Source organism: Pezoporus flaviventris, unplaced genomic scaffold (genome assembly GCF_033815535.1).
Source record: "Pezoporus flaviventris isolate CSIRO_AGI_PZ_B2104156 unplaced genomic scaffold, CSIRO_AGI_Pfla_v1 ptg000016l, whole genome shotgun sequence".
Taxonomy (NCBI): domain Eukaryota; kingdom Metazoa; phylum Chordata; class Aves; order Psittaciformes; family Psittacidae; genus Pezoporus; species Pezoporus flaviventris.
In genome coordinates, this window is record NW_026892564.1 from 10,135,177 (window position 1) to 10,162,561 (window position 27,385).

The 27,385-nt window shown below is 40.7% G+C and overlaps 2 protein-coding genes across 2 annotated transcripts; one reads left to right on the forward strand and one right to left on the reverse strand.

Moving 5' to 3' along the window:
- Nucleotides 1–211: 211 nt before the first annotated feature.
- Nucleotides 212–18,671, reverse strand: LOC133269973 (glioma pathogenesis-related protein 1-like). The gene is made up of 5 exons (XM_061454753.1): nucleotides 18,501–18,671; nucleotides 16,413–16,658; nucleotides 6,919–7,022; nucleotides 965–2,676; nucleotides 212–871 (listed from the first exon to the last, which is right to left on the reverse strand). The coding sequence occupies exons 1-4, from the start codon at nucleotides 18,669–18,671 to the stop codon at nucleotides 2,586–2,588; spliced, it is 612 nt and encodes a 203-aa protein (XP_061310737.1). The 3' UTR covers nucleotides 212–871; nucleotides 965–2,585.
- Nucleotides 18,662–27,058, forward strand: CCDC107 (coiled-coil domain containing 107). The gene is made up of 6 exons (XM_061454750.1): nucleotides 18,662–19,043; nucleotides 21,821–22,026; nucleotides 23,278–23,344; nucleotides 24,572–24,662; nucleotides 25,664–25,773; nucleotides 26,386–27,058. The coding sequence occupies exons 1-6, from the start codon at nucleotides 18,662–18,664 to the stop codon at nucleotides 26,649–26,651; spliced, it is 1,122 nt and encodes a 373-aa protein (XP_061310734.1). The 3' UTR covers nucleotides 26,652–27,058.
- Nucleotides 27,059–27,385: the final 327 nt, after the last annotated feature.

The following is a 27,385-nucleotide window of genomic DNA, read 5'->3' on the forward strand; positions in this document are numbered from 1 at the left end:
TAAATGGACTTGAGCAAGTTTCAAGATAATTTATTATTGAGACTCCAGAACACTTACAAAGCAGGAAATATGCTATGCATAAGTAACAGTACACATAAAAACAAGTATTAAAAAAATAAAATTAATCACAGGATTTAGAGGGAGTTAGAAAAAAATAATAAATCTGAAGTGTCACACTTTGAATATGAACAATAAATGCATTGTAAGTATCTGCTTGTGCTAGCTTCACAAACAAGACTTCCAGAGAACTATCCATCTATAAAATCCTACTTACATATTTTATTCAGAACATTCTATCACTCTACAAAACAGGCCTGAGTACGTAATATGATGCTAGCTTTCTCTCAGCATCGAAATTAAGCAATTGTGATTCCAAAGACTGCCTTAGTATGAATTGTAAGAGTTGTTTAACTGACACATAGTTTGTTCTTGAATTGCAGGAATAGAGTATGTCACAGTTTTGGGAAATCTTGTATTTAAAAATTAAATGCTCCAAACCTTACCAGATACCATCTTTAGCTTAATATTTTCCCAATATGGGTTTTACCCACATACAGTTTCACTTTTTTTGGCATGTTAGCTTTCTCTAAGGAGCATAAAATAATAGGAACAAAATTACTGTCAAAGAAAGTTGTCATTAATGTCACATCAGTATGACATTTTTGCTTATTTTGTTAGCAAGTATCTTCAGAAGATATTATGTGTTTCAAATCCAATTAGGTGTTTATAGGCATGTCTGTAAAGTAGTCTCTCGTAAAATAAACACAGGCAAAAGCAAGAACTAACAGTACTGTTCTCAAAACCACAAGACTGACACAAGCCTCATCGCACGTGATGCTGAACTCCCAAGCAGGTCGCCATCCTGAATAATCTATAAATAAGCATATAGATGTAAGATTTACTTGTAGTATATATTTAAAGTAACTGAGGAACATAAGTAGCAGTGGAAAACTGTAATACTTACAGGTAAGTTTATCACGTTCTGTATTTCCTGGAAAAAGGGATAAAATAAACAGTGTTACCAGCTAGTCCTGATTTCTTTCTCCTTAAAAATTTGTTATCTAAAATAATAGCTAAAATTTATCTAACTAGCTAAAAATATTATCTATTTAATATAAAATATTTAATATAAAAATATTATCTAAAATAATAGCTAAAACAAACTCATCAGATTTACAATCAGTAAAATTTGAAAAATTCCTTACAATTCCCACTGATAAACCTTACAATTAAAATAAAAGCCAGAATGTTCTGGTAAAAATGAAAACTGATACTTCATAATGGTAATGTCTCCATAAAGCCGTTACTCTTCATAACAATGATATGGATGGGGAAAGGGACACATTATACAGCCCCTTTATCTTCCGTTTGAACCCTCTCCTTTGTCTTTCTCAAAGTAATAAATACTGATTAATATTCACAATGTACACATGAGGTAGCAAGTACTATCAAATACAATTTTATGGATGGGAAAGTGAGACAGACTGATTCCTAAGTGGGGCCTGATACTGGGATCAACTACAACCTGGTATTCTGTGTAGCTGTTTTTCAGACGTGTCTGCTATCTAAAAATTAAGACCTACAGGACTTCTGAATGTTTTTAAAGCTAGACTAACATTTATATTGAGCAAATATAGTAACTACCTGTTAGACAGAAACCATAAACCCTACTTCCAGTTTATTAAATGAAACTTAAAAACACACATCCTAACTTTAGCCACAGGAAACTGCTTGCTTGCGACTTCCCACCAGGTGGAAGTTATCAGGTCAAGAGCTTTCTGAACACAGTCGACTTACTGTCTCTTCATGTTTCACTCCATCAAAACGTGATGCATACTTACCAATTCATGACTCTAATTCATTTTCTTGACAAGAACAGAGTTAAAAGAATTACCTAGTTTAAGGAAAGGATTTTATTCGCCATCGGGAAAACACTTTATAGATAGAGAATTAAATCAGTATGCAGTCCCTTTTCATACAGATATAACCAGGTGGGAAAGACAATGGGCCTTACAACTCCAGCATGAATTACAAACCCAGAATGACCTTCTCACAGTTACTGTGACTGCTTTCAGAGTACATAAGCATCAGCTATACTGAAGCTTGAATATAATTCAGCTGTGGCTGGCTGAAACAGTCACAACAGACTCAGTAACTGCAATTTAAATATTTAATTCCAAATATAACTGATTAGTAGCTCTGCTGTTTCTGAAGGCCTATGAGACTACTCAAGAATTGCTGCTAAATGCTACTCTGAAAAGTACATAGCTACATGCTGATTTCTTTGGTATGATTAATAAAGCCAGCACAATATCTGAGTGCAACAGAAAGAGTAATACATTTAACTGAAATCATGACTTATAACTGTCTATCATCAAATGGAGACTTCATAATGATCACTGAGGCCCAGATTCAGTAAAATATGATTTGTTTCCTGAATGTAAATAGCCTTAAGGATACTTTTTAATTACTTGTGAATTGGACACAAGAAAACACCATCAAAGGGTAAAACAAAGCTTGCAACATTCTTTATCAAATACGCCATTGTACTTTTTCCTCTTACATACTGCGTTTTACATTTACTTTTACTTACTACACAGTTTATTTTCACAGGTGTCATTTGCACAATGACTGCATGCTCTTCCTTCTATATATGGTCTTCTTTGCAAATTACCACTATAAAGGAAAAAGCAGAGTTTCACATGTAATTTTTAATGATTTGGTAAGTAGTATCTTAAATCATTTGTTGAAGTAAATACTCTGAAAAAACAACACATTGCTGACAATTCATTATAAAAATCTCAGAATAATTTTCGTTCTTTTAATTGTTCTGTCCCTGTTAAAGAAAGAAACCTTAAAAAGCTGTTATTTTTCTTATGGGAAAATACTCATAATATTCTATTATTTATACTAAAACAGAATTTTGTGGATGGAGCTTGGTTTTAACTGATGAAAAATGAGGATTTTAGAGTGGAAACTTTAGAGGTGAAACACTCTCAAATAGCTTAAACACATTTAGAAAAAAAAATAAATTGTGAGTTTCATTCCACAAAACACGCATGTCCAAGAATAAATAACCAGTCTCAGTGAACACACTGGGATATTTAGATGCTTAAGGATCTCATCCAAGCAGAGACAGTGTTTAAGTGTAAAGATCAGCCTGCAGGACGTACCACGGCACATTCTCAGGAAAGCTCCTTACACACTGTAACTGCTGAAAAGAATAATACAGTTACCATCGTTCTGGCTGCCTATATCATGCTATTAGGTATTGGGAAACAGTACCTGGTGTATGCTGCATTCATTCAAAAAGATGAAGAAGTGCTATATTTCATAGCCTAATCCTGGGAACTCTGGGGCAGATTTAATCCCCTCAAAGGACTGTGCGCTATTATAGTTAGGTTTGTTTCCCACTCTGCTCACCTCCATAGTGGATACTCCTCAAAGGGGATCATTTTCACCAAAACCCATAATACATTTCTTCGGGATCCTAAGCCTGTATTTACACCCTTTATCATCTGTATTTATAAATGAGGGCTACTCACCAGACATATAGAGGAAAAGGTTCCTGTAATGCTGTTGTACAAGATGGATGGTGAAGAACAAAACACCACCTGTGACTTACTTGCTATTATTCTTTGAAATGTATTTTATATATATTGCCTACAAGTACACTGCTGGCCTAAGTTTTACTGCAGCAGCATCTAGAGTGGCATATTGCAACCACATGCTCTGACATGCAGTCCAGGCAGCAATAAAACTGAAGGGGATCTTCTGCTACCAAGAATGGAACATAGGTCTTGAACTTGTCAGAGAAGAGCAGGAAAGACAGTTATTAATATATATATGTATATATAAATATCTCAAAATTAAGAAGTTGCAGGTTAAGTAACTTACCTTTTGGGTGATCATCCATATATACATTCACAGCACAGGTGATTCCCAACAGTGGCCCACACAGTATCTTAAAAAGAGTCTCAGAATCCAGAATAAAAGAGATTGAAGGACAAAGCATTGCTTCTAGAACCTCTGGCAAGACCATAATGCCTTCGTAAGGGCATGAAAGCAGACCCACTTGGTGACTGTGCACATTTCAGTTGCACGAATGCAAATATTAAGAAGCTACAGATATTGCCTGAGCTGCAATTCAACAAGTCTTTCTTGGTATCAAAGGCTTTTACTGCATGTGATAATTACACTTCACACAGTTCCTAATCACTGTGAAATCCCCTTTGAGAGAACTGTCAGCCACAGATCCAGAGAGATGAAAGGCCTTCCCTTTTTCTCCAAGAAGCCCTATCTCCTCATTAAAAATAAGTATATCTACAGATTACTTAACACCTAGGTTACCTCATTGGGAAGGTATAAGGAATGGGAAAAAAAAGCACAAATTAACTTATTTAGAGAGGAAAAAAGTCACTCTCACATGGAACACCAGGTGGCTTCTGAAGACTATGCCACTTAATTGAAACAAAGTATATGGGAGACTATTACATGGGCTTTAATTTCACTTGTCCTGCTGGTTTAGGCTACAGAAATTAAAAGGCTCTCTTCATAAAAACTGACATTGTTGTGGTTTATCTTTTGCTCTTTTGATTAATCATTACTACTGTTTCATTTCTTTCTGACAGCTAGTGAGTACTGAGCCAACATTTTCCATGGTTTTATAGGTGACCACCTTTTCCCTTATGTGTATCACTCCATGTTTACTTCCAGTGATTTTCACTTGCCCAGCAGTGAAGACTTCAGAAACTGTGAGATGTCAGGAGTTTTTCGACATCATGCAAATGTCAGAGCACCCTATATTCACACTATCATGCAAAACTTAGCAATCTGGTAGTTGCAACTGATAAAGTTATCTTGTAAAGTGATAAATCACCAGAGCATCTATCTAGTCTTCCCTTCAGGATTCATCAGGTTGTTTACACTTCTTGCTTTTAGCCATGGGCAAAGAGTGAAATGTGAGAGAGTGTTCAGTTTTTCTAGTTTGGACTTTCTGCCTATGGTGCAGAAAGGGCAGAGGTAAAATAAAATTAAAAACCCTAGGTAAATGAAAATAACAAATAACAAGGTAAGAGAAAATAACCAGTTGGAAAAGCTTTCAAGGATGGCTGAGAAGAATGCCCAGTAAGCCAAGAGACATCCTGCAAGACCCTTTCAAGGGTATTTCCAAAATTCTACTACCCTTCAAACGGAATACTAAGGACCATCTTGAGGTTCCTCTTAGAGCTAAAGGTTTCCTGGACATAACCGATGAAGATTCACCTACTAAGAGAAAGCTAGGCAGAAAAGATGAGAACAGCATGACGAACAGAGCCCGGTAGCACGGATGTGGCATCTAAGTTTGAATATGACAGCAATGACAGGGCACATTCCAAAATACTTTATGCTTCTCTTTCAGTGGGAAGGCTACTTTGGGCATCTCAGACATGTATGGTCCCAGCAGCAGATCACAAACGATCTATAAAAGGACCACAGTGTAAAACTGTTACACTGAATGAAATAATTTTGGCAAGGTGGTCCTTAAACTGGTGCACCCTTAACTCTGAAAAAAACTGTTTTCTAGCTGTCTTCTAAGGCAACTGAGCACTAAGGGTCCAAACCTTAGGACAAAGTCATAAAGATCTAGTTGAAAAAGTGTGTTCCAGTATCTGGAGCTAGAATCATCATCTGGGGATGATTGGTGGCAAGGTTCAGGTTTATCTATTTTTCCAGACAGTTTAGGAAGAGAAAAGGCTGTTAGAGGATTGCCTGTCTGTTCTAACTACGCTTGTTTCTGTGGTGACACAGACAGCAGAGTTCCTGGTTTCAAGCAGAACAAGAGAACAACGACACGTTAAGACCTCATTCTCAAGACAGCTATTCAGCTTAGCTATCAGCTCTCTAGGATGTGCAGAACAGCACAGCAAAACAACATGGTATACTGTTATAGATCAGAAAATCTCAAGTGAGAAGGCTTACAGACCACTGTTGAAGCCAATTAGTCATTATTCTGCAATGGCAACTGTAAACATATTAGTTCAGATTTTAAAAAGAAAACAACAAAGTCCTATACCCCAGCAAGTTTCAAAATAACAATTCAAGTGCAAGTCCAGTTTTGTTGTACAGGAAGAGAGATGGGCAGGGCTCAATGTTTTTTTTAGTTCAGGCTAACTGAACTCCCCAAAAGCGGCCCAGGTTTGCTAGAAGAAAAAGAAAAAAACAGCTGTCATGCAAGCTCACAAGCTATGGATGTTTTAAAAATGACAAATTGCATATGCATGTGCCTGATTATGGACTGTGTACTGTTATGAGACAAAATATATTATTTTAGAACTACTGCCTCTGTGTCTTCAAACTCCTAATTTAGGAACAGCACTGACTAGGGCCTACGTTTTTTCACAGTATAATTTAAATGTAAAATCACTTCCTGCTGTTAGCTTCTTCTTGCACTGATCATTTACTGTTTTCTAATGTTCAAATAACATGCGGTGCATCACAGCTTTTAGTCAAGAAATGAAAATGAAATTTATTTTACTGTTACAGAGAAAAAAGCAACTGATCTACCAATTGTGCTATTATTTCTGTAATTAATAAGAAAAAAAAAAGAAATACATTGTAAAAAGCTAAGTGCAATTAAAACCATGTATAAAACTGCAAGTTGCCTGCAGCAACTGCTGCCACTTCTTTTGTGTCATATGAAAAAGAAATCATTGGAGTATGGGTAAGTTTGGGGTTTCTTTGCTTAGGATTGGAAGAGAGAAAGATTTATCAGTAAAGTTAACAGATTAAAAAACTTTGCAAGTACATGCTCATAGCTCTCTTGATAACTGAATTAGACAACAACTGTTTTCTCCAATAAATAAAGAACCCAATTTATTTACAGCTAAATGCCATTACAATTGCTTTATTTTTTTAATATTTAAACCTGCAACCTACCTTGGTGCATAGTTGCAAACAAAATTTGCTGCATTTCGTATTCTTCCGATTTTGTTACATGGAGCAACAGCACAGCCTATTTTATATGAACAGTCCGAAACGACCTAAACAATGAAGATTTTAAAATAAATTAAAAACTACACTTAACAGTAACCTAGTCTAATATTTGGAAAGTTTACCTTATTTTCAGAAATCCTACTTCTTATTTTCATTTTGCAACACCTATTCTTATACATTCAAAAATACTGGTGGTAAGCACATTTTTTAAGATTAACTTCTGAATATTCACCCTTCAAGATGAAATGACCTACGCTGCAAGTTTCCAGAATCTTCTACAGAACAATTTTAGTAAGAGTCAATGACTTTATGACTCAGGAGTAGATTCCTTGGAACAAAAGAGAAATTAGTGGCAACTACCCAACAGCTCCTTTAATTATAACATTCATAACTCAGGTCTGCAAGAAGCACTTCTCTGTGCTAGAAGTGGTTCGGCTAATTTGTACTGTAGATTTAAGTCTGAAAGCTCTAGCACTGCACATGTTCAAACTAAAGGAGTGTCATCTGCCATTCTTAACAGAAAACGGTTTATTATCTCTTACAGTTTGGGTCTCTGCTTTTTCTTATAAGATTCTTTTCTATACCTTATGCATATGACTAACCAAACCGTACTAAGTTCAGGTGAAAAAGTTTAACTATACACCTAGCACATCTGGCTGATCATACATTCCACTTCAGAACAATTTAAAAGATATAGTGAATTACTCTCAGTACCTCCCCAGTACAAACAGTACAGGCCTCAGACTGACAAACAGACTTGAATACGCCCACAAGTTCCACCTCTTCAAATGTAACTGTAAGAAGCAGTTACATTCAACAGATACAACCTGTCTTCAAAAAGGATCTTAATATTTAAAGTGGTGTTACCTGACTCTTGGATTAAGGACTAAGCATTTCACAGATTTTTATGTAACCGCATCGCATATTTTTAGGTTTCCACCATTTTGAGATTAGTGTGTTGTGGTTCTCTTGGCAGGTCTACACAGCCTATCCACTATGGTCTGTAAATTTTACCCACGTTCAACTTTCTGTTATAGCCTTCAAGACTATGACAGCTGCTAGTTCATGCCTGGTCTTTGATTATCAGTTTTGATGAAATACGTATTTTTAACAGATTCACTGGTGTTTAACCCATATACTCTGCTTGGTTTTGTTTCCAGCAATTAGTTGCCTGTGTAATTCAGCCTGAAATACTGCCTGAAATGCATGAACATTTTGAGATGACTTAACTATATATAAAACATGAAAGCAATATTAATCAGGAGAAAGAAAGATCAGAAGTGAACATTATTCCAAGAGAAATGTGCAAAACCCACCAGAATTCTATGTAGCCAAGGTTGAACACTTGTCGTGGTTTAAACCCAGTCAGGTAACTTGTTCACTCACTCCCAGTGAGTGGTGCCAAGCTGACAACAATCAAGGTCCGTGTTCGTCTCCCCCCCCCTCCCTCCACCGGGGCTCTCCCCTTCCCCGCTCCCGGAGGAACGGGGAGGAGGATCGAGAGAGTGCAACTCCTACGGGTTGAGACAAGAACAGTCCAGCAACAAATCACCACCGCTACTATCAGCTAAAACAATGATAAGGGAAAATAACAAGGGAAGAGAATACGATACCACCGGCCAAGAAAACGAGTTCCACCCGGAAGCTCCTGTCCTTCCGGGTAACTCCCAGTTACCCCCCACCCCGGGCATGACGTGCTGTGGTATGGAATACCTCCCCGGCCAGCCCGGGTCAGGCGCCCCGTCTCTGCTTCCTCACAGCCTCCCCTCCTCCCTGGCAGAGCATGAGCCTCACAGAGTCCTTGGTCAGGGTAAACATCACTTAGCAACAACCGAAAACATCGGCTTCACCAACGCTGTTCTCAAAACTAGAAGTCAAAACACAGCACTGCACCAGCCAACACAAAGGAAAAAACATGACTGCTACTGCTGAACCCAGGACATTATCCACCCCTTATTCCATACCATTCACGTCGTGCTCAGATCCCACATTTTCAATACACCATCGCTCTCCCACATATATACATCCATATACATACAGACCAAGAGGAAAAAAAATCATTTTCTTAGTGCATGGACCAATCCCTATAATGCTGCCGAGTCCATTCGGTCCATGATGTTCCAAGTTCATTCTCTGTTGGGATGATGGCTGGAGGGAAGTCAGGGCCAGTCGCTGGTGACCTGGAGACATCTAGTTGATGGGCTATAAAAGCATTACACAGCAGGCAACAGCATACAATTGAGTTCACTGGCTGTTTTCCCCTAAAATCAAATCCCCTTGAGGTATACATCGGACTTCCCCATCTTCCCGCATTACCCACCAAGTATATCCAGGTCCCTGAGCAAAAGCAATCCCACGAGTGGGTTTGCCTTTACCTGAAGCAGGAATAACCCAGACTGTCTTCCCCAGCAAATTCTTCATATGCACCACGGGAACTTTGTCCCCCTCTACAATATGTAAAAGTTCTGACTGGGCTGGGCCGGCCCTGTTGGCAGATCCTCTGGTGTTGACCAACCAGGTGGCCTTTGGTAAATGTGTATCCCAATGCTTGAAAGTTCCCCCACCCATCGCTCTCAGTGTAGTTTTTAACAGCCCATTGTACCGTTCGATTTTCCCAGAGGCTGGTGCATGGTAGGGGATGTGATATACCCACTCAATGCCATGCTCTTTGGCCCAAATATCTATAAGGTTATTCCGGAAATGAGTCCCATTGTCTGACTCAATTCTCTCTGGGGTGCCGTGTCGCCACAAAATCTGTTTCTCAAGGCCCAGGATAGTGTTCCGGGCAGTGGCATGGGGCACAGCGTATGTTTCCAGCCACCCGGTGGTTGCTTCCACCATGGTAAGCACATGGCGCTTGCCTTGGCGGGTTGGTGGCAGTGTGATATAGTCAATCTGCCAGGCCTCCCCATATTTATACTTCAACCATCGTCCTCCATACCAAAGAGGCTTTAACCGCTTGGCTTGTTTAATTGCAGCACATGTTTCACACTCATGAATAACCTGGGCAATAGTGTCCATTGTTAAGTCCACCCCTCGGTCACGGGCCCATCTATATGTTGCATCTCTGCCCTGATGGCCTGAAGTGTCATGGGCCCACCGGGCCAAAAATAATTCACCTTTATGTTGCCAATCTAAGTCCATCTGAGCCACTTCAATCTTAGCCGCTTTATCCACTTGTTGGTTGTTCTGGTGTTCCTCAGTGGCCCGACTCTTGGGTACATGGGCATCTACATGACGTACCTTCACCACCAGGTTCTGCACCCGGGCAGCAATATCTTTCCACAGTGCAGCAGCCCAGATGGGTTTACCTCTGCGTTGCCAGTTGCTCTGCTTCCATTGCTTCAACCACCCCCACAGGGCATTTGCCACCATCCATGAGTCAGTATAGAGATAAAGTACTGGCCACTTTTCTCGTTCAGCAATGTCCAGGGCCAGCTGGATGGCTTTCACCTCGGCAAATTGACTCGATTCACCCTCTCCTTCAGCAGTTTCTGCAACTTGTCGTCCAGGACTCCATACAGCTGCCTTCCATCTCCGATGCTTTCCCACAATACGGCAAGAGCCATCAGTAAACAAGGCATACTGCTTTTCACTTTCTGACAGTTTATTATATGGTGGGGCCTCTTCGGCACGCACCACCTCCTCCTCTGGTGACATTCCGAAATCTTTGCCCTCTGGCCAGTCCATGATGACTTCTAGAATGCCTGGACGACTGGGATTTCCTATTCGAGTTCGTTGTGTAATTAGTGCAGCCCATTTACTCCATGTAGCATCAGTTGCATGATGTGTAGAGGAGACCCTGCCTTTGAACATCCAGCCCAGCACGGGCAGCCGGGGTGCCAGGAGGAGCTGTGCTTCAGTGCCAATCACTTCCGAAGCAGCTCGAACCCCTTCATAGGCTGCCAGTATCTCTTTCTCAGTTGGGGTATAGCTGGCCTCAGATCCTTTGTATCCCCGACTCCAAAAGCCGAGGGGTCGACCTCGAGTCTCCCCTGGAGCTTTCTGCCAGAGGCTCCAGGTAGGACCGTTCTCCCCAGCTGCAGTGTACAGCACATTTTTTACATCTGGTCCGGTTCGGACTGGTCCAAGGGCTACTGCATGAACTATCTCGCGTTTAATTTGCTCAAAGGCTTGTTGCTGCTCAGGGCCCCATTTAAAATCATTCTTCTTCCGGGTCACATGATAGAGAGGGCTTACAATCGAACTGTAATTTGGGATGTGCATTCTCCAGAACCCCACTGCACCCAAGAAAGCTTGCGTTTCTTTCTTATTAGTTGGTGGAGACATTGCTGTTATCTTGTTGATCACATCTGTGGGGATCTGTCTACGTCCATCTTGCCATTTTATTCCCAAAAATTGTATCTCCTGTGCAGGTCCCTTGACCTTACTCCGTTTTATGGCAAAACCGGCTTTCAGCAGGATTTGGATTATTTTCCTCCCTTTCTCAAAGACTTCTTCCGCTGTATCGCCCCACACAATAATGTCATCAATGTATTGCAGGTGTTCTGGAGCTTGCCCCTGTTCCAGTGCAGTCTGGATCAGTCCATGGCAAATGGTAGGGCTGTGTTTCCACCCCTGGGGCAGTCGGTTCCAAGTGAACTGGACACCCCTCCAAGTAAAAGCAAACTGTGGCCTGCACTCTGCTGCCAAAGGAATGGAGAAAAATGCATTGGCAATATCAATCGTGGCATACCACTTGGCTGCTTTTGACTCTAGTTCATACTGAAGTTCTAGCATGTCCGGTACGGCAGCACTCAATGGTGGTGTGACTTCATTCAGGCCACGATAGTCTACTGTTAGTCTCCATTCTCCATTAGACTTTCGCACTGGCCATATGGGGCTATTGAAGGGTGAGCGGGTCCTGCTGATCACTCCCTGACTCTCCAGTCTACGGATCAGCTGATGGATGGGAATCAGGGAGTCTCGGTTGGTGCGATATTGCCGCCGGTGCACTGTTGTGGTCGCAATTGGCACTTGTTGTTCTTCAACTTTCAGCAACCCCACAGCAGAGGGATCTTCTGAGAGACCAGGCAAGGTGGACAGCTGCTCAATTTCCTCAGTCTCCAAAGCAGCAATACCAAAAGCCCACCGGTACCCTTTTGGGTCTTTGAAGTACCCTCTCTTGAGGTAGTCTATGCCGAGGATGCATGGAGCCTCTGGACCAGTCACAATAGGGTGCTTTTGCCACTCCCTCCCAGTCAGGCTGATTTCAGCCTCCAGCACAGTCAACTCTTGGGATCCTCCTGTTACTCCAGAAATATAGATGGGTTCCACCCCTTGACAGCTTGATGGCATCAGGGTACACTGTGCACCGGTATCTACTAGAGCCTTATACTTCTGTGGGACTGATGTGCCAGGCCATCTGATCCACACAGTCCAGTAAATCCGATTGTCCCCTACCTCCACCTGGCTGGAGGCAGGGCCCCTCTAATGGTCGTCACAGCATTGGACACTTAAATCGTGTTGAAAGGGATTATTCTTCGTTATCACAGGAGCTGGAGTAAAATCAGCTCTTCCACTCCATCTGGGAAACTGCTCACCAGAAACTGAAGCCGTAGCTCTCATGGGACGATCAGTCTTGGCCCTTGCTCCCCTCTTCAGTTCACTCACCCGTTCCTCCAAAGCTGAAGTAGGTTTTCCATCCCACTTTGTCATGTCTTCTCCGTGATCCAGCAGGTAAAACCATAGGGTACCCCGTGGCGTATACCTTCTGTATCTCCTCTCTTGAACAATAGGACGTCTTTTGTTAATAGCTGAGACGCGTGTTGGTACACGTGAAGAGCTGGATAAATCAGATACATCGTCCCTCAATTTGTCGAGGTCCTGGGACAGTTTTTTCACAGCTGAGATGATGGAAGGAGTGAGATTGTCTTCGAACTCTCGGAGTTTATGAACCATTTCATCCACTGTTAGTGGTACTATGTCATTCCAGGTCACTGTTGCCAATGAATGGGCATATGATGACGGTGCATTCCGTGTAAGTTTTCGCCACATGGGTCGTGTACATTCAACTTCATCTGGATCTATAGGTGTATCCCCGTTATTCGGCTTGATGTGATAGATCATCTCTACGATGGCCGATTCCCTCAGAGACTGGATGCCTTTGTCTATAGTAGTCCACTTGGCCGAACGACTCGTAACATCGTCCTTGTACGGAAACCTTTCTTTCACAGCTGCCAAGAGCCTCCTCCAAAGGCTGAGGGACTTTTTCTCTCTTGCAATTGCTTTGTCAATTCCCCCTTCTCTAGCAAGTGATCCCAGCTGCTTGGCTTCTGTACCTTCTAGTTCGTGACCATCGGCCCCATTGTCCCAGCATCGGAGTAACCAGGTGATGATGTGCTCCCCTGGTTGACGGGTAAAATCTTTTCGCATATTCCGCAGCTCGGTTGAGGTCCGAGGTCGAGAAGTTACCTCTTCTTCTTCTTCTTCGTCATGTGAGGATGACTCCTGATCAGATTCTGGACCGGGTGGTGAATTCATTGGTTCTTCATCTCGCTTCACCCTTTTTGCCTCCTTTTTGCTTGTTCTCTTGCGTACAGGGGCAACCGATATTGGTACGAATTGGTCCTCTGGTTTGGCTGCAGTGATTATCACTGTGGTTTGAGTAGCGACTGTACTTGTTGCTGGGGGTGGTGTAGCTACCGTGCTTGGAGCTGGGGTAACCGCGCTGTCTGTTGCAGTTGAAGTTTGAGCAGCTGCTGTACTTGCCACTGGGGTAGCTGCGCAGTTCATTGCAGCCAAAGTTTGAGTAGCGACTGTCGCTTTGCCCTCAAATCCGCCGACATTCTTTTCCTTTTGAAGGTGCTGGATAGTGTTGAACAAGGCCCTGTAAGCATAGGCCAAGCCCCAGCACGTTGCCGTGATTTGTCCATCTCTGGTATGGCCAGAATGACCACACACCTCATTTAAGTGTTTTACTAATTCTTCTGGATTTTGCAGTTGTTCGGTAGTGAAATTCCAAAATACTGGGGGGGCCCACTGACCTAGATACTTGCCCATACTATCCCACACACCCTGCCACTCATGGTTGTCCAGCCTCTGGGAAAATCTCTCGGTCCTCCTACATCGTCGTTTGACCCCAGACAAGACCCAAACCTGAATCTGCTTAACTCTTGAAATCAGTAGTGGGCAAAACACACTCTGTATGCGTGTTAGCATGGTGATTCCCATCACCATCAGCAAACAAGTCTCAAGAGCATTAAAAGGCCATTTAAAAAATTCGAAACTCTCAAATGTAAATGGTCTGGGGGGACGACTAGGAGGGTAAAAGGATGTCTCCTTCACAGGTTGAGCACCTGAGAAGGAGAAAAAAGATGTGTAATTGCTAAGCACCTCCATCATATACCTCCCAAAGTATAAAGGTGGTGACCACACTGGGAACATAAGCCAGATCAGTTTCATGATCAATGATTCTATTGTATTACAAGTCATTACCATAAAGTACAATGGGATAAAAACCTTAGCCCAAGCCCCACACTTGAAAAACACTAATACAGCCAATACCGGATGGACGTAAGATATGGTATACTGAAACTGTGAGATCAAGAGGAAAAACCTTGAGAGCCAATAAATCAGCATTGTGACGAGTGACTATCAATCCAGTCAGATCTGTTCTTATCTCAACCCCTCGTGCCCCACGTTGGGCGCCAAAAAGAACTGTCGTGGTTTAAACCCAGTCAGGTAACTTGTTCACTCACTCCCAGTGAGTGGTGCCAAGCTGACAACAATCAAGGTCCGTGTTCGTCTCCCCCCCCCTCCCTCCACCGGGGCTCTCCCCTTCCCCGCTCCCGGAGGAACGGGGAGGAGGATCGAGAGAGTGCAACTCCTACGGGTTGAGACAAGAAACAAATCACCAGCAACAAATCACCACCAGCAACAAATCACCACCGCTACTATCAGCTAAAACAATGATAAGGGAAAATAACAAGGGAAGAGAATACGATACCACCGGCCAAGAAAACGAGTTCCACCCGGAAGCTCCTGTCCTTCCGGGTAACTCCCAGTTACCCCCCACCCCGGGCATGACGTGCTGTGGTATGGAATACCTCCCCGGCCAGCCCGGGTCAGGCGCCCCGTCTCTGCTTCCTCACAGCCTCCCCTCCTCCCTGGCAGAGCATGAGCCTCACAGAGTCCTTGGTCAGGGTAAACATCACTTAGCAACAACCGAAAACATCGGCTTCACCAACGCTGTTCTCAAAACTAGAAGTCAAAACACAGCACTGCACCAGCCAACACAAAGGAAAAAAAACATGACTGCTACTGCTGAACCCAGGACAACACTGAATTTAAAAATGCTGAAAACTACCTTGCTATATAATTTTTCATAATTTATTGTGCCAGAATAAAAGTGAAAAATACTTTCCAAGATGTTGTCTAGTTCTAATCTCATAAAGATTTACTGCCCCATAAACAGCAAAACTTAAATCCTCCAGCCTTGCTTTTGAGTTTGTTACATGCAGAGTCAAGGGCAGGAAACAAGAATTAACACTTGAGAGGAAGTAAGTGAGAAAAGACACAAAAAGAGGTGCAAAAAAGACCCAAGTAGAAAATGCTCTGTAAATGATTCTGTTAACTACAAAGTATTTTCATTTCACAATCCAAAGTTACTCAAAAAGAACCTCACAGCTACTCTTGTTTTCTGGTAACAGCTGCACTGTAAGTAAGTATACCGCACAGTATTTTCATCTGTAATTTGCACAGAGAGCAGTCTAAGGACCTTCAATACTGATAAGAAATTAAGAGTCACTTTTATTAGCTACCTACTTGACATTAAAACTATCATCTGTTTTAGGTCAGTGAAATACTATATACTTGTTCATAGATACAATTAATTCTACTGCAAAGCTTATTTTTTAATCATGGTAATTAACAGATGCATTTAAAATATTAAGTGTTCCAAGAAAAGCTTCACTTTCTCAATAGAATTAAGATTGTCAGAATTACCACTGAGAAATCAGATATATATCATAAATTGCCTCTTTTGTTGTTGATGCTTTTTTTCTTCTCTTCCTTTTTTACAAGATATGTAAAGAACACAATTTACTTTGGATGGATTTTCTCCTTCTGTTAACATTTCTACTATGGAGTACCACAAACATTCAGCAATTACTGTGATTATTTTGAACAGCATCTCCAAACTTACAGAAAACAGAACTGTGTGGCTTTGAAGCTGTAGAACTTGAAACGATTATTTTATGAAGTTCAGGCAGTACTGATATAATGAGCCTTTCAGCAGGGCCAGTACTGTGAACAAGAATAGGTTACTACATACAAATCAGATGAGCCAACTGACAGTACAGACATTGCTTGAGATTACAAAAGTCAATAAACTGTCAGTCACTATGGACGACATACAGAACTCTGTATTATTTACAGCCCCCACTGATTCATGTGGGAGGCATTATACAGGACATTTTACCAAAGATAACTCTTACCTGAAGGTAATGACCGCAGAACTTAGAACATACATCCACATTAAAGACATAGAACGCGACCTCATCATACCACGATTTAATGGCACCAGTAACATTAAATGCTTGAACACTTCCAACCCAAATATTCTCTCCAATAGATGTGAAATTAGGATGGCACTGGTATCTCTCCTTTAAGTATACATTATGTTCAAAAACACATTTTCTTGCCCACGCCCTTGCAGTCCTTGCCAAAGCTGCATCCCAAGTCTGCAAAACATGAAAGGTGAAATAGCTGTGCAACTACACACAGACCTCAGATAAAGCCAGTTAGGCAATAAAGTACAGATACACTATGCTGGAGTTTCATAAAGAAATACTTTCCCTTATTTAGGCCAAGTACCAGTGTTTTATTTTAATCGACATTTCCTGTTGCAGCATGGAAATACGCCTTGTTTCATTAGACTATTTTTTGTCCCCTTTCACTGTTGAAAATTAACTAAGAACACTTGCTAGTAACTGAAAAGTTGTTTGAAATGCACTTACATATTCAGATAAGAAATTACTGTCATACTAATTAAACATGAAACTTCTCTTTGTGCTTGTTTTTGTTGAATAGGTCATTAAAGGTTTCTATTTGGTATATAGAAACTAATTCAAACTAAAAAAGCACAGCTATTGTAGATTCTGATCTACAGCTAAGTTTTTTTTTAAGGGAGGCTCCAGAACACTTATTGCTCCCACAGTAAAGCTTTAAACTCACATTGGAGCATTTTACAAAGACAGGTCTGTGAGGTAAACATGCCAATGTTTGGCTAGTAACTTATTCTGTTACCTCTTAGTTCTTTGTAGCCTGCCACCATTAATAAAACTTCTGATTCCTGAATATGAACCATCTTTGTTGTTTTCCAGTCTCAATTGCTTTTCAGCCAGGTTCTTCTACCATTAAAATACCTAGTTCTATGTCTTATAAAAGATCCTGTGGTTTATTGCATAGGTTTATTGATGTTGGTACATTTCAGTTCACTCTTAATCTCTACGTGGATCGTGGATCTTACAGTAACTTCACTGGCTTCTCCTAACTGTTTTGTTCCTCAGGCCCTTAGTTTTTTCTAACTGTATTTCTATGTGCATACCTTTATTCATAGTTTTTCCCAGTTTTCAGGAAAATACAATAAACATAGAATCATATCGTAGAATCATAGGATGGTTTGTGTTGGATGAGCCTTGAAGGATCATCTAGTTTCCAACTCCCCTGCTATGGGCAGGGACACCTTCCACTAGACCAGGTTGCTCAAAGCCCCATCCAGCTTGGCCTTGAACACTGCTAGGAATGGGGCAGCCAAAGCTTCTCTGGGCAACATCAAACATTCACTTTTTCTGCATCTTCTTCAGTTTTGTTTAACACTTTCCGGGGGGGGGGGGGGGGAATAAAAAATTCTGCAATTTGTTTTGGTTATGACAACCAAAAATTCTTCCTTGCTTCCAGAAATTCCCTTCAGCCCCAGTACTGCACTTCACCTCCTTGCTTTTGATGAAGATCCTAGCTCTTCTGGATTGGTCCTGCTGATGGCCCATTGCTTCTTCCTAGGCAGAAACTCCTGCGGGGCCTACAAGAAATCTGTAGAGGGACTTTTTACACGTGACATGATAGGAGAAAATGGCAGACTTTGATTAGACATTAGAAGGAAGTTCTTACCAGGAGGGTGATGAAGCCCTGCACAGGTTGCCCAAAGAAACTATGGCTGCCCTATCCCTGGCAGTGTTCAAGGCCAGGATGGATGGCGCTCTGAGCAACCTGGTCTAGTGGAAGGTGTCCCTACCCATGGCAGAGGGTTGCAAATGGATTATCTTTAAGGTACCTTGTACGACCCTATGATCTGCAGCTTGCCTGCGTCGCTGCATCCTCATCCTGCATGCCTGATGTTTCTAGACTCACCTGTCTACAACTCACTCTATTTCCTATCAAATGAATGTGATGGCATTTGAACACAAACCAGTGATTCCAACCTGGCTGCCTCACCCATGGCCACCAAGAGCCCCCTGGCCCACTGTTATACTGCTGCCGGCGGCGGTCTGCAGCCACTCGTGCACCCCCAGGCCTGCTCCTACCATGTACCGCATGTTGCTGGCCTCTGGCTGGACTTTGGAGCGGAAGTCATTGTGGACGCGCACGCATTCCTTGATGAAGGCGGTATCTGTGATGGCCGGCAGGAGGCGTTGTTGCCCTGCCGCAGGCCTCAGCACCACCCACAAGGCCAGCACCACCGCCCATGGCCTCATGGCCGCAACTGCCGGGTTCCCGCAGAGATATCCCGGCTCCACCTTGTCCCGGCCCAGCCTCTTCCAGAACCTTCTCCTTCACAGGGCGGCCCGCCGGATGCTGTTGCCACGTGACGCGAGGAGCCCGCTGGGGGGCGCTGCGGCGGCGGGCGGGGCGCGGCTGGCGCGCGGGGCGGTGGCTTGCTGTCGGGCAGGCGGCGGCCATGGTGTTGTCGGCGGCGCAGCAGGTGGTGGTCTCGGTGGTGCTGGTGCTCTGCGTCTTTGTCGTCATGCCCAGAATGTTCGGGGCGGGCGGCGGCGGGCGGGCCGGCCGGGCCCCGCGGGGCGGCAGGGCCGGCCCCGGACATTACGATCTCCGTCAGCACCGCAGAGGTAGGAGACACAGGGGTAGCCGGGGCCGCGCTGCCGGCCGCTCGGAGCCGGCCCCTGGCTCGGGGATGTAGCCCCCGGGAGCGGAGAGGGTTATGCCCTTGCCCGACGGGAGCCGCTTGGTCATTTACACTGGCCGTGAAGGGCCAGGCCTTGTCAGCCGCCTCCGAGCTGGCCTGCGCCCCCCCCCTCCACGTCACCCACTTTGTGTTCTGCTTCTCTAGTTCATGACAATTCTGATTTTTGCCTGTGTCGTTCTAATCAAGTGTCTTACAAATACAGGTAACACCCTGTTACGGGAAGCGTATCTCAGCGTGGCCGTGTAAGGAATAGTGCCTGCCGGGCGGCACTTAATTCCTCCGGCACCTGTGAGGTCCCAGAGGAGGAAATCCACTGCGCATGTTAGAAGCGCAGCAAGGAAGCCGAGCGTTACTGCCCGTAAACATAGCATACATCATGTGAGATTTGACTGGTAGTGTATTGGCACGAGTCGAAGATGCTTGTTTAGAAAAGGTATCACTGAACGGGCTAGAGAGCTTCTTGTTAAAGCGTGAGCAGTATAAATGTATGTTAAACTCTGTCACTGAGGATTTAGCTTAAGGTCCAAAGGTCTGCTTTCACTCTGGAAAATAACAAAATGCCTGCTTTCTTAAGGTGGCTCTGCGATTCCTTGATAATACCTTCCAAGGCATTCTAAGGGATAAACAGCTGCTGTAATCCTTCAAATTATGTGTCTGTGTGTTTTCCCGGAAGGCAGAAAAAGTGAAGCTTGAGCTGCTACCATGTTCTTCCCATCTGATGTCAAACCAGCTTTGTGCTTCCTAAGCTCTTGTCTGGCCTGTTTTGCTTCATGATGTTTAATTTATATGTTAGCTGTCATTTCCTATAAATCAAATGGTTTTAAACCCAAACCTCACAAAAAGGCAGCACTGCATAAAATAAGGTTCAGGCAGATCTGGTGTCCTCACCTGTCTGGGTGGTTCTTTTCTCCTGTTTGGTCTCTAACTCACTTTGCTGTTTCTTCAGTGCCAGGAAGGTGTTTGCTGCACCTACATTCTTATTGTATGACCTCTGGAAATTTTTTTACCATATTAAGTATTTCAGTAAATTTCACTTACTTTCAGTTCTGTTTGTTTTTAATGTAAGAAAAAAAGCGAGTGCAAACTTTAGTAATCAATAGAAAACATTCTGAGGAGGAAGACTGTTAAAATGAGATTTCTAGAGTAGTGCATTTGTAGTAAGTCTAAACCTGTTTGTGTTGAAAGGAGACTGTCTGCCTGAACTTGCGTTAAATGATTAAGGTAGCTTGAGTTCTGCTTGTATCAGGTAGGGCCTTTAATTTTCTTGTGTACATGTCCAGTTCTGTTTCCGGTTCCACTGAGTAAACATGCAAATAAAAGATCTCCAAATGGGCATGTTGCAAACTGATCAATTACATGTAGAACTTGTAGTGATACTTGGCATGGCTTGACTGCAGAGCATCGATTTACCATCAGTTTGCTATCAAGAAAACATTGCTACAGTCAGAGTCTTTCCTGTAACTAAAAAACTTTTCTGGCTAACTTATGTTAGACAATTCTAAAACAATGTTGGAGCTCTCTTATCACAAAGTACCAGCTTAGGTTAGCAGAATTGGAACCCTTTTTCTCCTGTATTTGGAAGATGATGTAACTAAAAAGAAAGAGTTATTTCACTGGGAGTTGTAACTTACGTTAATTTTTTTCTCTATGTGATTGTGGCTGTCTCTTGCACTTTGAGTTATGTGGCTGTCAGTTCTTGAAATGCCACTGTCTGTATTCAATGACAGGGAGCGATTTGCATAATGGTCTTTTGTTTGGGAGTTTTTATAGAATGTGAATCTTGTTTTAGCCATACCCAGTTCTGATATATTAAATTATGATGAGCTAAATGTTCAAAGGGATTTGAAAGTATAAGTCTAGGCAGTCAGTTGAGACACCAGTGTAAAACTTTACCACCCCTCCAGTCACCTGCTGTCTGTCTCTGCACGCATCTGCATTCTTTAGCTGATAGCACTGTTTCTCATGTGCATGGCCCATGAACCCCAGATTTTACTACCAAATAACCTAATTCCTAAGTCAAACAATGACACTGGCTGTTCTTTTATCTGCTCCCTGTTCTGGCAGGCAAATCACATGCAAAAATACTTCAGACTTCCAAGGCTGCATCTCTTTGCTGTTGTGTAATCTTGTGCTAAATATTTGATTTGCAGAGGTACAGCACTTCTAAGCCCATGAGAATATCCAGCTAACACTGAATTTACTGTCAAAATAACAAAATCATCACACAGCATGTGTATTTCAACAAAACAATAATTCAATTTGTACTTAACTCCTTTGATACAGAGGAAAAATACTAATTTGTAACTGCTCAGCATTATCAACAGGTTTTGTGAGTATAGTTTTAAGTTGTTTCTTGTAACATCTGCTTTTCTGCAGGTTGCTGTAGGTTTGCCAATATTGCTGTGAAGGAGCTTAAAACTTAAGATGTTAAAGCTTAAATGTTAAAATGTTAAAGAAACATAGAAACTAGTTTGAGAGTGTGCTGTCTAGATTTAACTTTGCATACAATTCATGAAAGAGTGATTTTTAATTTTTTGGTTTTGGTAATTTTTATTTGGATGCGGGGCTGCCCATACCATCTTGGTGGAGTGATGAACAAAGTCACATAAGAAGAAAACAGTTTAATTCCAGTTGTGAAACTAATTGCAGTCTTAATTTCTTTTCTTACTTTGTCTTCTTTCTCTCAATTTAACTTTTAAGGTAGTCCTCAGACAGTTTATCAAGTTCACCAGAATCCAGGAAATTCTGACAGTCATACTTACCAGAGCATTCAGCAGATGAGAAATGCAGTGGAAAAAGAGATAAAGAGTGAGAGAACAAGAGGAAATGGTAGAGAGTTAGCATTCACCCTCATGCCATTGTATGCCCTTGGAGTGGGAGTGTTTGCAGCATACAAATTTCTTAAGGTAAGAAAAGCATTAAATTATTGAAATTGGAAGGAAATGTAACTTGTTGGATTTGTTTTGTGCCTCTCTGTGCCCCCCCTTCTATTTCTGAGCCCATGTATATTGTTGTCAAGAAGCCTTTTCTTGCTCAGTTTGACTTTGAATGTGAGCTCCAGAGTTAAAATTTCGTAATTTTTGATTCTTCCTTATAAAGGCTTCTGACTGACTTCTACAAGTATCTAAAACAAGGTGAGAATCTTACCCCCCTCCCACCCAGATAAGAATCTGAGAATCTAAACAGTGCTGTTACCTGAGGCTGTAATTTAAGCCTCATCAGTATTTCACTTCCTTTTCAGTCTTCAGAATGAGATTAAGTATGGGAATGAGGTGGACAGAAGGATGATTCCTGCAGAGTAATAGTCTTAGATTAGCAATTAGATAAATAGTGAGTAGACTTAACCTTTTATTTGACTTGACATTTTATTTGAATTTCTCATTTGGTCATGCAGCTGCAACATAGACTTTTATCCATGAAATATGATACATTTTTTACCATTTGTAAATCAAAAAAAGGAGAAAACATGATCAGTTGTTTGTGGTTTTTTTTAAATGCCTTGATATGTATTATTTATAGTAAGAGATATTACAGCACTTGGAATGCTGAGAGGGCACCTGGAATATTGTTGCTTGCCTTCAGAATAAAGAAACCCAGCCTGAACAAAGTCAGAGACAGCATCTTCATTTCCATAGTTGTTTCATATAATCTCAATAATGAGAAAAATACCACAATTTAGCAAAATGGACATGGGGGCTGACCAGTTTGGTTTTAAAAATAAATGTAATTAGGTTGTAAATAAGATTTAAACATAATAAAAACAATAATTTGGAGGTTACAGATCTTTACACTTGAGCTTGTGAGTTTAAAATGTAAATTTTATTATAATTGCATCTTCACTACTTGAAGAAGGAAGTTTTACCTCTTAGTTAATGGGAGGAAACTGGATCCAGTAACCTAGGAGATTCCTTCTGTTCATTTTTGAAAACTGGATTTGATATAGCAACTTCTTTCTTTTACAGCTTGTCAGTCAGGTTGCCATTGCTTAAAATCAGGAGTGTTAGTTTAAGATACAAAGAAGGCACAGCTGAATAGAGTTTCATTAATGGAGCAGATTTTTATGGTTTCTGTTTAGCTTCAGTAAATTTCTAAGTGCCTTCTTGTTTTAATACACGAATAGTGATGAAGTGTTTTTAACATGATTTTATTTATTAAAGATGAAGTCACATGAAGAAAGTCTCACCAAAAAGGAAAAAAGTATGGAAGACAAGGCAAAGGAAACAGGTAAGATACCCATTCAGAATGCATATTTCCTGCTGGAACAAAGCTACATGTTTTCATTGGTGGCAGTCTAGCTAAATGAGAACAATCTTTTAAGTTACTTAAGTGCAGCTAGGAACCTACAAAAAAAGACTTTGTTAGTCTTTGTATGTGAAACAGTTGTTAGAGGTGTATTTGAAAATTCCAGGTGGTAATGTGCTTTGAAACAGTATAGTGATACAGTATGATTCTCTGCTTTTTAATGTCTGATGTTTTTCTGACTTAAGACTTGTTTGGTTTTCTTCAGTAGAACAGGATGTCTAAATATGATATAATAATCTTTAGAATAATAAGGTATTTAAAAGGGATATAATCTGCTTTAGAATTGAACTGTGTCAGCAGTGGAACAGTATGGGTAAACAGTTAAAGAGACTTGAACTTCTGGGCCAAATTGAGAGACCTGTCAAAGACATCAAATGTTTATAGAAGAGACAGAATAAATTATACCATCTTTTTCTTCATTATAGAGAGAGTACTTTTAACTGTCTGATTCAGTCTGTTCTGCATATGCCAAAAAGTAGGCTTTCCTTTTGAGAAAAAATTATGGCACATCAAAGTTGAGCAGTTTTCATACTTCATATATTTTTTGCTCCTTATATAGACACATATTTAGTCAGTTAAACAACTATCAACCTCTTTTGGTGTCTCTGTATACCAGATCTGTAACTGGGTTCAGCAGTGATTTGCTGTGCTGCCCGCTCACTATTCCTGCGTGTTGCATTCTTCTTTCTTCAAAGTTTAGTAGTATTGTAGGATAAGTTAATCCTCTTGACTCTAGTGCATTGTGTTGAATATAATCGTGATGTGTGAGGGGGCAAATTCATGATAGCATATTAAGTATAAATACACTACTTATATGTCATGAAGTCTTGAAATTGTATATATTTGAGGCTGGGAAGGTGACAGCCACATTCTTGCTCAGTTTCTGCCAATGTGTCCTCTATTTGGGCACTATTGGAGGCAGGTTACTGGATAAGAGGGACATAGTAAAGCTACTGTTCTTACCTCAGCTATTCCTTTTTCATGTTCTAGAATTTTACAGAGAAAAAAAATCCTGTTTTTTAATCTGCCCAACTGAAAATACAAATTAATATCTTTTTTGTTATTGTAAATAGATTTCTTACAGTGTCCTTTCCTCCTCCCCCAACTCTCCTCCCCCTTTTTTTTTTTTTAAATTCTGTGTTTTGTTAGAGCATCAGCTTTTAGAGCTGGAGCAGCATCTAGCACAGACAGAGAAAATGCTAAATTCCTTATTGACTCAGTTGGATCCACTGTCAAACTGGTGAGTGTTTCTAAACATCTCATTTAGTATTGTTTTATGTAAATTGAAATTCTCTAAAATGTTAACAGAGTTCTTAAAATGTTCCTTATATATAGGTAAGGAATAGTGTTTAGGAAGCTTCTTTAATTACTTATTGTCTCTGTGGCCTTTTGCAGGTAATAGCTCTTCTGCAATTTGTGATATTTTCCACAGTCACCTCCTGTCTTTTGTTCACCAAACGCAAGTGCAAAAGCTCAGACTTATCACGTTACTGTGGCTTTAAATTTTAATATTGACCAAAGAGATTAATACTGAAAAAATACTTAAGCTCAGTAGCATTTGAAAGCCCTTGCAGAAATTAGGTTTCCAGTAGCAGAAAGAGTTTCTTCCTTCTGCTGTAATTTGAAAACAAAACTAGTTATCAAGGGTAGCTAATTATTTCTTAAGAAGCTAGGGTCTTACCTAAGTACTAGAAATGAAAATACCCATGTAGTACATTTTTTGTAGACTGACATCTTTCACGAAGCCTAGTTAAAAACATGCAAAATTTCATGATTATTCCTTTAGTGTGTTTCTGAACTTAATATGTGCTGAAACTATTAAGCAGCAAATACACTGATAAATTTGCATTACAGATTCAAGGTAGTGATGGGGAGAAAAATAAAATCTGAAATAAATGAGAAACGCCTCTAAACTGTAAATGTCTGCATTAGGCACTGTTGTACTAAAAATAAAAATAAAATTACTTTGGAGAATTGTTTCAGTAGTCATTACTCAGCCTTAGCCACTTGGGCTCCAGTGTTAGAATTCAGTGGCTAGATTATTCTGCAGACGTATGGTGGTGGGCTCCCTACTTCTCAGGAGACAGTTCTCAAAGAAAATGTTGACCTAAATGTGTTGCTAACTCAACTATGGTACTTATCCACAAACAGAGCTATTGTAGTCTTGTACATTATTATCAAACTCTCACTTCCAAGGTAATCTTTCAGCTGCTGACATCTGCCTTGTTTTTTTTTTCCTAGTGTTAATGCTTTAGCTTGTGAGCAGAAGGATGAAATAATGACACAGCTCCAATCAATTAGACGGCTGATGAAAGAAAGTGGATTGGATAAATCAGAAAACACAATGAAAGGTACTTTGATTTCCAGCAGGATAGGCAACTTTCATTTATATTTTAAAGTAATAAACTATAGTTTATTCCTTTAAATACAGGATTTCTTTAAATACAGAATCTTACTATAGTAATGTTTAGCTCTTGCATCTTAGGTAATGTGTGTGAAATTAATTTTATTCTGGAGGAGTGTCACTGTTCCTGTTTGAGGTGTGTCTGGATATATCATGACTTTTCTTTGGGAACAGGTGCTAAAAGACATCGCACTAGGACAGACCACACAGTCATGTTCTGCTTTGTTAAAATGGGCTTTTTGAACAGGAGTTCCTAAGCAGGCTGTTAGTACTGGAGTAATTTCAGTTTGAGGATTCCCATGTGGGGACCTCTGAGGCTGCACAATATACAAAACAACAAATTTTATATTAGTTTCAACTGGAGACTATCAAGAGGTTCTTAGTAGTCCAGAAGAAATCTTAAGAATGGCTCACTAGAAATTTGGGGAATGTTTGCATTAGTTGAGTCTTAATAGAGGAAAAACAAAAATGCTACTTCTAAACTGAAGCTGAAATTTGGTGACTTTTTGGTAATTTGAACTTTCTTTTTATTTTATTTTCTTTTTTTGTGAATTTTAAGATCTTGGCCACGTTTGTAACGAGAAACTTGAAGATCTCATTCAGTCATTTGCTGAACATTCTCAAGAGAAAGAAATGGATGACAGAGAAAATGACAGTAATGAAGATTTGCTTGAGTATATTGATAATGATGACAGAATAGAAGAGCATGAATTACACAATGAGTGCGAAGAATATCAGTTGGAGCAAGATGTGGTAGAAGACCAAGAAATAATGAACATTGCATCAGAAGAGATGGGATTGAGGAGGCGTAATAGATATGAATGAAATCTGCACATATAAAATTTTAAAAAGCTTATGAATTATTTTTTTCCTATAATGTATGCACTTTAAACTGTTTTGAATGGAGTTCTGTGCACTGCTGTATGCTTTAAAAAGGGTGTGAAATACTGCCTGTGCTCCTGTCTGTGACAGTTCTGTAACTGACTTCAGTGGCAGCAGAATTTTACTCAGGATGTTTACATATTTTTTTCTATTTATTTTTTTCCTATAAAAAATATTTCTGTACTCTGTATATAATGCACTGTAACTATATCTGATGCTTCACTAAAATATTAGAATGTCTTGTAGTTAAGACTATAAAGAATAGATGTTTCATAAATATTTTGTAGCTAACAAGCATGTTGCCATGTGACTTTCTTGAGTTCATTAAAGAGCATGGACTGATGAATTCAGCTCTTTGTGGAAAACTTTCTCTGAAGCAGGTATAAAAAGCAGTTAGCATTAAGTCTTAGAAATGCATTCAAGTTTTTATTTGGACAGAGAAACCTGGCCACAGACACTATTTATGTCCAAGTTTGCCATCTCCTCAGGAATTATATATAGTTTTGTATATGAGTTTAAACTTCAATAATTTCACTGGATCACTTAATCTGTTCCACACCTGTCACTGATTAAACTCTGCAGCTGCCTCATAATTGATGACCATTAGTACTATATCCCTATTTCATATTTATTTTAACACAATAGAACCTTTCCTTTTGATTCGTTGCAATACTCTT